The sequence below is a fragment of the Leucopleurus acutus genome (genome assembly GCF_964270905.1).
Source record: "Leucopleurus acutus genome assembly, chromosome: 4".
Classification (NCBI taxonomy): domain Eukaryota; kingdom Metazoa; phylum Chordata; class Mammalia; order Artiodactyla; family Delphinidae; genus Leucopleurus; species Leucopleurus acutus.
This window is the reverse complement of record NC_139146.1, coordinates 64,373,216-64,387,218: the sequence shown is the minus strand read 5'-3', so window position 1 is coordinate 64,387,218 and position 14,003 is coordinate 64,373,216. Positions and strand designations below refer to the sequence as shown.

Below are 14,003 nucleotides of genomic sequence, written 5' to 3'. Positions count from 1 at the left end.
GCCGCGGGGACCGGTTCGCTTCCCGCCAGCCGGGCTCCTCCTCCGCTCGCCTTTTGGGTCTAGTCCTCCCGGAGGCGTTCGCCGAGGCAGGTCTTGGCGCCAACCGGGTGGCGGCGCTGTCTGCCCCGCGCGCCACCGCCTCAGGCCCGAGGGAGGCGGAGGCACGGCCTGCGGAGGAAGGGGCGGGAGCGAGGCGCGCGCCCTTCTCTCGCGTGCTCCCGCACCGCTCGCGTGACCGACCGGTGGGTGCGAGAAGCGCCGGCTGCCCGTAGCACGGACTGCCGGGCGCGCGCCGCTGCGAGGGGCGTCCGGGTCCGGGTTGGCGGACCCGGCCGGCGCGAGGTGCCGGCTGGCGGGCCCGGGGTTCCGGGGCGAACACACGAGCACACGCTCCCGGAGGAGCCTTTTCCGAGGCTGCTCTTCCTCGGCCAGACGGAGAGCGGCAGTGTCTCCCCGCCCAGCGCTCACTCGCCCCGCGTCTCCCCCCGCGGCGACTGCTCCTCCTCGGCACCGCCAGCCCCAGCGCCGCTCCGGGGCGGGCGGCGGCGGCGGCGGGACCGGCGGAGCCGCTTTGTGTGCAGCCCGGAGAGGGGCGGCGGCGCAACCACCTGACAGAGGCCCGGGCGCTCGATGCACCTTCCGCCCGCATGAGGAGGAGGTAAAGGCGGCGGCGGCTCGGCTCCCGCCCTCGGCTGGTGGAGGGAGGGGACAGAAGGGGAGACCGGAGCGGGTGGGGGGTGGGGGCGCGGGACCGAGGCCCGGCGGGGCTGCCCGGAGGTGCCGGTAAGGCCTCGGCGGCGCCGAGTGGCCGGGGGCGAGAGAAGCCGCCGGGGAGCCTCAGCCGAAGTTGAAGGAACAAAATGTGAAGTGCGGAGCCGCGTCAGCCGCTTCCTGGCTTGGGGTTCGGGGTGGAGGGCGGCTTGTTTTCCCCTCCCGCGGGGGTGGGGGAGCGGGACACGGGAGGGGCGGGAGCGTGGCGGGGACGCCTGGGGTTCAGCAGCTCTGCCCGGCAAGGGCGTTCGTCCCCGGGAGACGCCGCTGCGTGTGGGTCCGGTTGGGTCCCTAGTTTTGCGGCCTAAGCCGAGCCCTATAGGCCTCGCGTCTCCTTTCCCGGAGGGGACCGGCCGGGCGGGGACTCGAGGCTTCTCTCTGACCGAGCGGGGGCTTTAGGGGTTTTGCCGGGCTCTCGAAGCCGCCAAACTTCGGACTTCGGTGTTTGGGGGTGGATTTCATTGTGAAAGGAGGACTGGGAAACTCCTGGCGCTGCCCGGGGCTTCCCGCGGCCGCCGGTGCCAGAGAGCCCAGTGGGCCCGGTGTTGGAGGGGCCCGCGTGGGTGGGCGCGGCGCGGCGGCCGCCAGGATCCAAGCCCCGGGAAGGAGCGGGTGGCGGGGCCGCCGCGAGTCCCCGGCCTCCCGGGAGAAAGGGCCCTTTGCAGATTAGAGATTTTTGAAATGAAAAAAGAGGTTACAAAGTCGTCCCTTTCCCGCTGAACTTTTGTTTTCTGACCGATAGAGGCCGGTAGAGGACTGTGAAAGAAAAGTTGTCCCCCAGGATGGACTTCTCGACCGCGCAGCCCAAGCCTGCCCCTGCCCTCTGTGGCGTTGTGAGTGCCGACGGGAAGATCGCTTACCCTCCGGGGGTAAAGGAGATCACCGACAAGATCACCACCGACGAAATGATCAAACGACTGAAGGTAAGCTCCTCTGGACCGAATGTTCACATTTCAGACGTTTGTGGTAGGAGGTGCTCTCTCCTGTGGTATTACAGCTCTGCTGGGCCTGGCCTTTAAGAGTTTCACTGACCAGGGCTTTTTTTTTTTTTTTTAAGATATTTTACGTTTTCTCTTTTACCGCCTCTGAAAGGTATTGTTCTATCTTGGCTATATCTTTGAATGGTGATTTCTGTTAGGGGCATAACCATTATGGGAAATTAGAAGGGTGTGTGTGATCTTTTTTAATCTTACTTTTTTTTTAAAGTATAAGAATTCGAGTATTTTTTTAAGTTTTTTTTTTTTTTCTAGAAATATTTACGAGAATACTATTCAGAGTAGCTTGCAGCCTTAAAGGTAGGCAGTAATTTGCTTAGGAGGGTTTTCATCAACTTCTGAGGAGACTGATTTATCAAAGCACAAAAGGCATTTTAAAAATTATCACAATTTTCTAACATCCAGAAGCTTAAATATGTATATAGTATGGTTAAACTTTGACAGAAGATACTGACTTTTCAAACTTCAGGCTTGAAGTAAGGTGATGATTTATGCCCACATGTTCAGAGGGGTTTGTATGTGTTTGTTTGTTTAAATATTTATTTATTTGGCTGTGCTGGGTCTTAAGTTGCGGCATGCGGGGATCTAGTTTCCTGACCGGGGACCAAACCTGCGCCCCTTGCATTGGGAGCACAGTCTTAACCACGACCACCAGGGAAGTCCCCAGAGGGGTTTTAAGAGAGAGTGATTATGGCTGTTTTTATGAGTCAGTGTATTTTTAAGCATGGTGGTCCTAATGTCAAGGTTGTAAGTTTCAGCCTTAGGTAAGTTAATTTTTTGCTTTTTGTTGCATGGACATAGATTGTGGATACAGCCTTGCAAAGTAAGTGCTGTTCTTGTTAAGGGATCAGCTTGATGCAGTGTTTCTCAACCAGGACATGTTTGACCCCCAGGAGACATTTGGCAATGCTGAAGATGTTTTGGTTGTTACTATCGGGGCTGGATTGGAACAGGGTAAGACTGGAGACAGGGAGTCCAGCTAGGAAACTGTTAACAGTAGTCTAGGTCAGAGATGTTGAAATCATGAAGTAGGGCTATGATAGTGGGAATAGAGTGATAGGGAACGTTACAAGACACATTTCAGTGTTAGAATCAATCAGAGTTGGTGGGAGGTGAGGGAAGAAACGATGTTGACACTTTGCCAGTCTTCACCTTGGGCACTTGGTGAAATGTATTTTAAGGAATAATCTTGCCCCTTTGCTTTAGAACTTATAGTGCCTAGTAAATGTTTACCATGTTATGAGTGATTAATATTTAAAGTATTCCTGTAGTTTATTGTTAAAAATCTAATTGGATTCTGCGGTTTGTTGCCCCTTTGGAAGGAATGGGACACAATGCCGTCCATTAAAATAAACCTTGATACTAAAGACTGTACATAAAGTAGGGTGCTTAATTGATGCTTCTTAAGGTTATATTATTGTTCTTAAGTGTTCTGAGATGCTGAAATATGAAATATAAAGCTAAGTTAAAAAATTTATAGGTCCTTTAATTTTTATTTTCATATTAAGAATATCAAAACGTTGAATTCTAGTGATGGATAATCTGGTTAAAAAAAGAAAAGTTATGACTGTATATACATCTTCCATTTGGAAATAGATTAAATATCAGAAATATTGTTAACTAGAAATTGACACCAAGTCTAGAATGAGCATACGGTTAGAATATTCATTTTTTATGAGTTCTTTTGGAAGTTAAATTTGATACACATATTAACAAATTTGAATGTCCTGTTGCTAAAATTTTGCTTTTCTCAAGAATTATGATTCTGTCTTCCTCCTGCCTTTCTAAGTCAATTTTGACTTTGTACATTTTAGGGATCCATGTTTAAAGTATTACTGTCTCGTTGGAAGTATAGGTTTCAAACAATATTTAACTGTTTTTTTGATAACTTTGGTGTTATTTGTGGATAAATTTTATAAATTCGGTAGTTTGTTATAATACAGTAACAATGTTCCAATGCTGTATAAATACAAAACCGCTTAAAGGCAAGTAAAATCTTCGTTAACGGGGCTTCCCTGGTGGTGCAGTGGTTAAGAATCCGCCTGCCAGTGCAGGGGACATAGGTTCGAACCCTGGTCCGGGAAGATCCCACATGCCACGGAGCAACTAAGCCTGTGTGCCACAGCTACTAAGCCTGTGTTCTAGAGCCCTCGAGCCACAACTGCTGAGCCCATGTGCCACAACTACTGAAGCCCGCACGCCCAGAGCCTGTGCTCCGCAATGAGAAGCCCACACACTGCAACGAAGGGTAGCCCCCGCTCGTCGCAACTATAGAAAGCCCGCGTGCAGCAATGAAGACCCAACGCAGCCAAAGTTAAAAACAAATAAATTAAAAAAAAAATCTTGGTTAGTGGAATTCAGAGATGTTTGGTCCATTTTGTTCAGTTTTCAAGACTGGAACAAGCATTTTTACAGTGGAACCATAATTTTAGAGTTAGAATGATTCTAAAAGAATTTCTGGAACTCCCTTTATTTCACAGATAACAAACGTTAGACCCAAAGTGGCCAGGTAACATTTACCAAGGTCAGCCATAGGACAGGTTAGTGGCAGAGCCAGGGCAATAGCATCATGTATCTTTTTATTCTTATAGCTGCTTTCTTCTAAGGAATCTAAACGAAGTTGAACAAAGAAGTTGTAATTTTTATTATGCAGTTGAAAACAGTAAAGTGAAAAGAGAAGGGAATCAATGAGAGTTAACTTGGTCTTTTGCAGGGAGATATGGGACAGCGTTTTTTTTTTTTTTTTTAACATTAGAAATTATTGTGATGCTTTGAAGCTTTCTTGAAAATAATTCTTAGAGTATATCTTTGGAAGAACTTAGACATACTTTTGTATTTTAGAAGTTTTAATTTCTGTTTCCAAGGAACTACTTTAAATATTTTTATGTCCAGTCACACTGGCCTTCTGTCAGTTCCTTGAACATGCCATGCTCATTTCTGTCTAGACAGATTTAGAATTATGTAGCCCATATACGTACTCTTCCTCCCAGTTCATTAAGGGAAGTCTCTTAGATTCCCTGTTAATATATTCTTTTAATTCCTTCATATCACTTATTACAGATGTGGTATTACATTTATGCATATGTTTATTTGGTTTGTCTCCCCAGCTTCTCTGTAAGCTTCATGAATATAGGTATCACATCTGTTTGCTTAGTTTTGTATCCTCCCAGTGCTAAGTTTAATACCTGGCACATAGGTTCTCAACATATATTCCTTGAATGAACGAATGAATGCTTTGGTTTTTTTTTTTTTTTGGCTGTGTTGTGTCTTCTTTGCTGCTAGGGCTTTCGTGGAGCGGGGACTACTCTTCGAATACTTTGTATTAATACTGGTTTAGACAAATATTTTTATTTTTGAAGATGAAGGATAATTTGAAAATATTTTGAATTGCAGCTAAGTACTTTATCTGAGATTGCATACTAGAGATGATAACACAGATATTTAGAATTTTAGAACCAGAAGGTAGCTTAGAGTTTATTTCATTTTGTTCTAATTTTCTGGATGAAGAAACTGTCTCAGAGGTTGTGACCAACCCTAGTCACATAAAGCTGAAAACCATCATTAACAGTTTTGTTATTTAGATAAATTACAAATATATATTAATTGGCAGAAATATTAAAATTCATACAAAGGCTGTTTGCAAGGATAGCAGACATTTTAATACCAATGTTATATTAAGCATCAAGATTTCATTAAGGATTCTGAAACTAATGCAAATCATGTCTGATAAGTTTAATAAACAAGATACACCTATAAACAGTGTTATACAAAGTTCCATTAAGTGCTTCTGCCCACAGTTTGTTATACACAGTCTATCTCAGATCATGTATTACAAAGCTGTGTGCTACACACTTTTTTTTTCTTCCTTTTTTGCTATTTTGGAAGTGGGAAGCCCTTGAAAGCCTTCGTTTTTAAAGGGAGGAATTAGGATGAAGTTTGTTACTATATCCATTTCTTATTATCTGCTCTCAGAGTTCAGTGCCCCAGACAGTTCTCTAGCCACAACTCCATACCCAAACCTGCCATATTCATTCTGTCACAGAATCAAATCAAAATACTTATTACCTTGGTGCTAAGAATTAGGAAAAATTAAATAATAGGGTTTTATTGTTCTGAAAATGTCCCCCACTTTTCTCCCACTAGGTGTTACTTCTGTGTTTTCTTTGTATTTTTCTGTAATCTTTCTCTTTCTGTCAGCCATTCTCCCTCTTCCACATGCTCGTGCTTCTACTTTCTATAGTCTGGCCTGTTGGATAGTTCAGTAGGAATTGGGGTATGGTGAGCTTGATTTAGGTAGGACATCTCCCTTTTGCAATCAAACCTAGGTTGGAAGAGGGGAGGAATAGATTAGGGGCAGGAAGGCCATGAATTCTTTCATTTTTCTTCCCCTCAGGTGGACCTCAGAAATACTTGATTTGTTGTAATTATTTTCACTTGCATAAATGACTTTTATTTATCCCTAATTGCCACATAGTATGCTAATTTTGCTCATAATTCAGTATGTAATTTCAAGTCTGAATTTTGTTTATATCTTTTACTTTAATATTTGTATTAATGCAGAAGATTCTGCTAAGTAATTAAGAAGTTAAATGGAGAGGCAAGATTTCTTAAAATGAAGTCCTAAAATATAGCCAATATACATTTGTGAAGTAATACTTCATGCAGCACAGCTTTTATTTTATTTATTTATTTATCTATCTGTTTATTTATTTATTTTTGGCTGTGTTGGGTCTTTGTTGGTGCGTGCAGGCTTTCTCTAGTTGCAGTGAGCGGGGGCTACTCTTCGTTGTGGTGCGCGGGCTTTTTGTTGCGGTGGCTTCTCTTGTTGTGGAGCACGGGCTCTAGGCACGCAGACTTCAGTAGTTGTGGCACACGGGCTCAGTAGTTGTGGCTTGTGGGCTCTAGAGTGCAGGCTCAGTAGTTATGGGTGCATGGGCTTAGTTGTTCCACGACATGTGGGATCTTCCCGGACCGGGGCTCGAACTGGTGTCCCCTGTGTTGGCAGGTGGATCCTTAACCACTACACCACCAGGGAAGCCCCTACCATTTTAATCATTTTTAATTGTACAGTTCAGTGCTGTAAGTACATTCACATTGTTGTGCAGCCTCATCATCCATCTCCACAACTTTTCATCATCCTTAACTGAACTCTGTACCCATTAAATTATAACTCTATTCTCCCCTTCCCCCAGCCCAGGCAACCACCTTTCTGCTTTCTGTCTCTATGAATTTGACTACTCTAGGAGCCTCATATAAGTGGGATCATACAATATTGCTGCTTTTGTGACTGGCTTATTTCACTTGGCATAATGTCTTCAAGGTTTATCTGTATTGTAGTATGTGTCAGAATTCACGTGTATAACATCTGTTTATCCTTTCATCCATTGATGGACACTAGGGTGACTTCTGCTTTTTGCCTACTGTTGGTAACTTTTCTTACTATCTCACAGTTTTGTGGATTAGAAATTTGGGCAGGGCTTGGCTTGATTATTCTGCTCCACATCGCATACTGGGCTCACTCACTGGTATTCAGCTGGTGATTAGACTGGTGAAGTATATACACACTGGCTTCTCTCAAACACTTCGTACCTCAGTAGGAACAGTGGAAAGACTGGACTCAGCTGGGCCCTTCTTCTTGTCTATGATGTAGTGTTAAGGTTTCTCCACATGGTCTCTCCAGCAGGGTAGTTGGGTTCAGGGTTCCAAGACACTATGGAGGAAGTTGCCAGTACTTTTAAAGACTTTATTCAGAATTGGCAGTGGCACTTCTACCTTACTCTACGGTTTAAAGTAGTCATAGCACAGCTGACATTCAAGGAGAGAAAATTTGACCCTACTTCTCAATGGAAGAAGTAGGAAAGAATTTGTAGCCGTCTTTAATCTACCACAGGAGCTCTCATGGTAAGTCAAAGTGTACTATGTAGTTATAGTCATACATTTGTAAAACATTTAATCTCAAAAACAACAGTATATATTTGCAGCCAATTTGCTAGATTTGTAAAATTTATTTTAAATACTCTAAGAAAAAAATTGTAGGAACTTTTTTACGTGCTAGTTATGGAAGAATTATGGGGGAGGTTCATGATTTGATCCTAGAACTTGTTTCTTACACTTTTTGAATTTTTACTAGAAAGTATCACTGGCCAATCATAATGATGATTCCCCCTTCTCTCTTTTTCAAAAAAAATCCATTTTAACTTCTTATTTTGAGACATTTTATCCCTCTAGAAAAGTTGGAAAAGTTGTACCTTCAACAGTCATCCCTTCACTTAGATTCACCAGTTGTTAACATTTTGTTACTTTTGCTTGCTTTAATTTTTCTCCAAACACACACACACAGAGGGAGACAGATGTAACATACATTTTTGTTTGAGAGTTACTTGCATCTGTCATGACATTCCACCTCTGAATGCTTCAGCAGTCTTCTTAGAACAAGGATATTCTCCTACTTTATAACAATTATCATTATCACACTCAAGGAATTTAACATTGATACAGTGATATCTGTTATGCTATCCATAATAAAATTCCCTCAGCTGCCCTAAAAATGACTTTTTAAAAGTTGAATTTTTCTTCCTCTATCCAAGTTGCAGTATAGGATCACATGCATTTATTACGTCTCTTTTGTCTGTTTTAATCGAGAAAGTCCTCTCATTTTCTGGGGGTGTGTTGTTCATGACATTTTTTGAAGCATTTGTCTTATAAGAGTTCATAATCTGTTTTGTCTTATTTCCTCATGCTTAGATTCAAATTGAACCTTTTTTGGCAAGTATACTACACAATTGGTGTTGTGTAGTTCCCTTAGCATCATATCAAGAGACATATAATGTCATTTTGTCCTGTTGGCTTTGCTAAGTTTGATCACTTGTGTACAGCTCTCTGCATTGTAAAGGTATTTCTCTCCCTTTGCAATTAATAAGTAATATTTAAGGTAATAAATCGTTTTTAAGAATAATTTGTTTTCCAACAATTCTTACTCAACTGTTTTAGCACCCACTTTGGTGGTTATAAAATGTTGCCTTGATTGATTGATTTGGTTTTTTTGTTTGTTTGTTTGTTTTTGGCTGTACGCGGGCCTCTCACTGTTGTGGCCTCTCCCGTTGCAGAGCACAGGCTCCAGACGCGCAGGCTCAGCGGCCATGGCTCACAGGCCCAGCCGCTCCGCAACATGTGGGATCGTCCCGGCCTGGGGCACGAACCCTTGTCCCCTGCATCAGCAGGCGGACTCTCAACCACTGCGCCACCAGGGAAGCCCTTGATTGATTGATTGATGGCTGTGTTAGGTCTTCGTTGCTGCTCATGGGCTTTCTCTGGTTGTGGCGAGTGGGGGCTAATCTTTGTTGTGGTGAGCCGGCTTCTCTTGTTGCAGAGCATGGGCTTCAGTAGTTGCGGCGCACGGGCTTCAGTAGTTGCAGGGCATGGGCTCAGTAGTTGTGGCTTGCAGGCTCTAGAGTGCAGGCTCAGTAGTTGTGGAGCACGGGTTTAGTTGCTCTGCAGCACGTGGGATCTTCCTGGACCAGGGATGGAACCCGTGTCCCCTGCATTGGCAGGCAGATTCTTAACCACTGCGCCACTAGGGAAGTCCCAACAATTGGTTTATTTTTTCTGTTTGTAGTCAATTTTATATGTATATACACATACATACATACATTCACTCTTGTGGACTGGACTCTTCATTTCTACTGACGAGTATTATCTTTGCTTGATTTTTTTTTTATTGTGGTAAAAAACATAACAAAAACCATCTTAACCATTTTTAAGTGTACACAGTACAGTAGTGTTAACTATATGTACATTGTCAATACTACAGATCTCTAGAAGGTTTTCATCTTGTAAAACTGAAACTCTGTACCCACTGAACAACTCCCTTTCCCCCATCCCCCTCAGCCCTTAATGACCACTTCCTGTTTCTAGGAGTTTGACTACTTTAGATACCTCACATATAAATGTGGAATCATATGGTATTTGTCCTTTAGTGACTGGCTTATTTCACTTAGCATGAAGTCCTTAAGGTTTATCCATTTTGTAGCATATGACAGGATTTTCTTCTTTTTTAGGGCTGTGTAGTATTCCAGTGTATATATCTACCACACTTTCTTTATCCATTAATGGAAGTTTAGGTTGCTTCCACCTTTCAGCTATCATGAATAATGCTGCAGTGAACATGGGTGTGTGTATATCTCTGAGATCCTGTTTTCAATTCTTTTGGGTATAGCTGGGATTGCTGGGTCATATGATAATTCTATTTAAACATTTTTGAGGAACCCCTTCATACTGTTTTCCATAGTAGCTGCTTCATTTTACCTTTCCACCAGTAGTACACAAGGGTTTCAGTTTCTCCACATCAGTGCTTATTTTCTGTGTTTTTGTTAGTGGCCGTCCTAACAGGTATGAGGTAATGTCTCGTTGTGGTTTTGATTTGTGTTTCCCTGAGGACTGGTGATGTTGAGCATCTTTTCATGCTTACTGGCCAGTTGTGTATCTTATTTAGAAAAATGTCTATTCAAGTCCTTTGCCCATTTTTTAATCAGGTTATTTGTTTTATTGTTGTTCAGTTGTAGGAGTGTGTGTATTCAGTTTTAGGAATTACATTGTTCGTTCTTTTTATTTAATTCTACATGGTTCAAGAGTCAAAACTATAGAAAAACTTACACTTCTGGAAGTCGTCTTCCCATCTTTATCCTTTTCACTTCATTTCCACCCACCTCCCCTCTGTAGATAATCATTTTCATTAGTTTCTGGTTTATCCTTTCTGTGTTACCGCCCTTCTTCTTAAAAGATAAACTACTATATATACTCTATTGTGCTTTGCTTTCTTCACCCAATATGTCTTGGAAATCACACCATATCTGGAAATGTCTTTAAATTCATTTTCATGGTGTTATAGTATTCTATGTGTAGATGTGCCATAGTTTACTCAACTAGGCTCTCATTGTTGATTTGAGATTGCTTGTAATATTTTCCTATTACAAGTAATGCTGAAGTGAATAACCTTGTTACACATTGCTTTGTATTTGTGGAAGTGTATCTTTAGGGTAAGTTCCTAGGATTGTTGGGCAAAAGGGTACATTTCTGAGTTTTTGTTAGAGGTGGTCATATTCTCCTTCATATGGGTTGTACCATTTTGTACTTCCACCAGCAAGTATAAGAGTGTCCAGCCTCTCAGTAATGTATTGTCAAGTAATGCCTACTTTTAAAGTAGCAAATTGGCAAATTAACTCTTGCCCCAAAAAGCCATTTTATTGCCTCCTGGCAACAAGAGAAGTTCTTTATGAGAATGATTAAATATAAGTGCTCCATTGAGGTTCAAAAGGATAAGAACCCTATTTAGATTTCCTTAGAAACTCAAAAGGAATTGAGTGACTTTTTTAGTATGTTTAAGGAAATGAGGGTGGGTGGGGTAGAGATGGAGACAGAATTTTAGGAACAAAGATGATGTTGAAATCATCAAGCCTCACTTAGGTCTTTATTCAAGACCTTGAGTTAAATAGAAATGAGGTGAAGGCTTATTATTAAAAATCATAAATGAAATAAATAACGGCATTGGCATGTAAAATGCCAGTGCCGTGATTTATTTTCCAATTATCAGAAATCTGTAGATGTCCAAGGGAAAAAGTCCTTTGTGTTCACAGTAGGAGAATAGGCTTAAAGCGTTAATGAATTTTGTTCCTATTAGCTTCTATTTTCAGAGTTAATTATTTAAATTAAATACTACTTTGGCTGAGGTTGTTGGCATATGGAAGTATGTCCAGTTGAATTCACTGGTCAGAAAGATAAAATGAGTGGAGTTTATACATGATATAAAAGCATAACAAGTTTTTACTTGCTGAAGACAACAAATCGAGACGTTTCTAGATAACGGATGTAATAGAAATCTAAACACAAACATAATGAAGGAGTTTACTAAATTTCTTTCCCTTGCTGTTGGCATTTGGTCTTTTACATTAGTACAGATCTTCCCAACTGATACTCTACACAGTTGTAAGTATGCCTAAATACAGAGTCCCTCAGCCTTTGGAGATTACAAATACTACATCGTTTTTTGTATATTATGTGATATTTTAAAAGTTGGGAACTGCCATAATATATGTGTTGTTTTTCATGTTATATTATAAAATTATTATTAAGATCAAACACTTAAAACTTCCTACCAAATAGGGGCCCTGTGATTAGTGCTGATAAAGCCAGCCCTTGAATAGCATTAGTCCATTAGGGGAACCTGGATTTATACGAGGAATAACACTGGAATGGATTTCCGTTTATATGAAGGATATTTGAGGTTATTATATCATAAGTTAAATGTCAATTATGTGCTAGGATTGTATCTGTTTCTTTGGATAAAGAGCTACTAAGAATTTTGGTGGTCAAGAGAAGTTTCAAGGAAAAGGTGACAGTTATACTGGGATTTGAAGGCTTAGACTTTGGTAAGCAAATAGGTGGTAAAACATTTCAAACAGATGAATAGCAAGGACAAAGAGACAGAAGCATGCTTGGTGTGTTTGAAGAAAATGAGTAAAATAGTTTTGCTAGAACTAAAGCATCCTAAAAGAGTAGTGGAGAGGCAAAAAGAGGAAGTTACCAATGAAATTGGTAGAATCCTTAAATGACAGAGGAATTTGTATTTTTAAAAAATAGCTAAAAAAAAAAATAGAGCTAAAGAGTGATATGTCTGCATTGTGGTTTTGCATGATTAGCAAAGCTAGGTGACCAAGGAGTTTTTTAAGCACATGAATACCACCCTTCTTTGAGGCCAATTTGTGGAGATTTTTTATCCTCACATCCAGACCAGATAGTATCTTTTGTTGAACAGTAATCCACTTCTAATTGATACTGTCTGAATGAATCTGTTGGTTGCTGAGAGTTTAGTCACATGATACTAGGTGTGAAGGCTGTGGATGAGTAAAATTTTAAGAACAATTAGTAGAATTTTATGTACTAGATTATAACAATATGAATTGGATTTTTAAAAAATAAATTTATATATTTATTTATTTATTTTTGGCTGCGTTGGGTCTTTGTTGCTGCACGTGGGCTTTTTCTAGTTGCAGTGAGTGGGGGCTACTACTCGTTGTGGTGCGCGGGCTTCTCATTGCGGTGGCTTCTCTTGTTGTGGAGCACAGGCTCTAGGCACATGGGCTTCAGTAGTTGTGGCACATGGGCTTAGTTGCTCTGCGGCATGTGGGATCTTCCCGGGCGAGGGATGGAACCTGTGTCCCCTGCATTGGCAGGTGGATTCTTAACCACTTTGCCACCAGGGAAGTGCCAGATTTTTATTATATATATTCAGTGCATGTTTTTCCAAAATTTCCTGGAACTTCTGTGGTAGGAATTCAAGTAAACATTAATTGTAATTTGATGCCAAATTATTTTTTTTTCTAATTATTATTTATTTTTGGCTGCATTGGGTCTTCATTGCTGCGTGCAGGCTTCAGTAGTTGCAGCATGCAGGTCAGGTGTTGAAGTGTGCAGAGTCAGGAGTTGTGGCTTGCGGGCTTTAGAGCACAGGTTCAGTAGTTGTGGCGCACAGCCTTAGTTGCTCTGCAGCATGTGGGATCTTCCCAGACCAGGGAAGGAACTGATGTCCCCTGTGTTGGCAGGCGGATTATTAACCACTGTACCACCAGGGAAGTCCCTCAAATTATTTCAATACTTGAAAATTAAGTTCAGTGGCCATGTATTATTTACTATAATTTCAAATGTTTGTTGAATTGAATAGCCTTCATCTAGCCACTATAAAATTAGTAGAGGTGAATTTCTCATCTGCAAAAAGAAAATCATTGAATAAAAGTGTTTAAGATTTATAAGGACTGAGTCAGTGTATATCAGGAGACTGCTTTGTTTCTGGCAGAAGTTTCAAAATGAAACATATACCTAAATGAAACATATACCTAAATAGCTTTGAAGAACGTGATAAAAAGCATCAGGCAGTAATAAAATGAAAATATTTTTATATCTCTTGGAAATCATGTTATATAATCTTGTCTACTATATTCAGTTTTCATCCTTTTTTAAAAAATTTTATTTATTTTTCTCTGCGTTGGGTCTTCATTGCTGTGTGTAGGCTTTCTCTAGTTGCAGTGAGCAGGGGCTACTGTTAGTTGCAGTGTGTGGGCTTCTCATTGCGGTGTCTTCTCTTGTTGCGGAGCACAGGCTCTAGAGCACAGGCTCAGTAGTTGTGGCATGTGGGCTTAGCTGCTCCACGGGATGTGGGATCTTCCCAGACCAGGAATCGAATCC

General features: G+C 41.6%; 1 protein-coding gene across 3 annotated transcripts in view; it reads left to right on the top strand.

The window, feature by feature from the left end:
* Positions 1–255: 255 nt before the first annotated feature.
* PDS5A (PDS5 cohesin associated factor A) overlaps positions 256–14,003 on the top strand; it is a 136,112-nt gene continuing 122,364 nt past the window's right edge. For all 3 annotated transcript variants that reach the window (XM_082838825.1, XM_082838826.1, XM_082838827.1), the window contains exons 1-2: positions 256–658; positions 1,514–1,694. In XM_082838825.1, the coding sequence (XP_082694951.1) occupies positions 1,554–1,694 (141 nt within the window). In that variant the 5' untranslated portion in view covers positions 256–658; positions 1,514–1,553. The remainder of the gene's footprint in view (positions 659–1,513; positions 1,695–14,003) is intronic.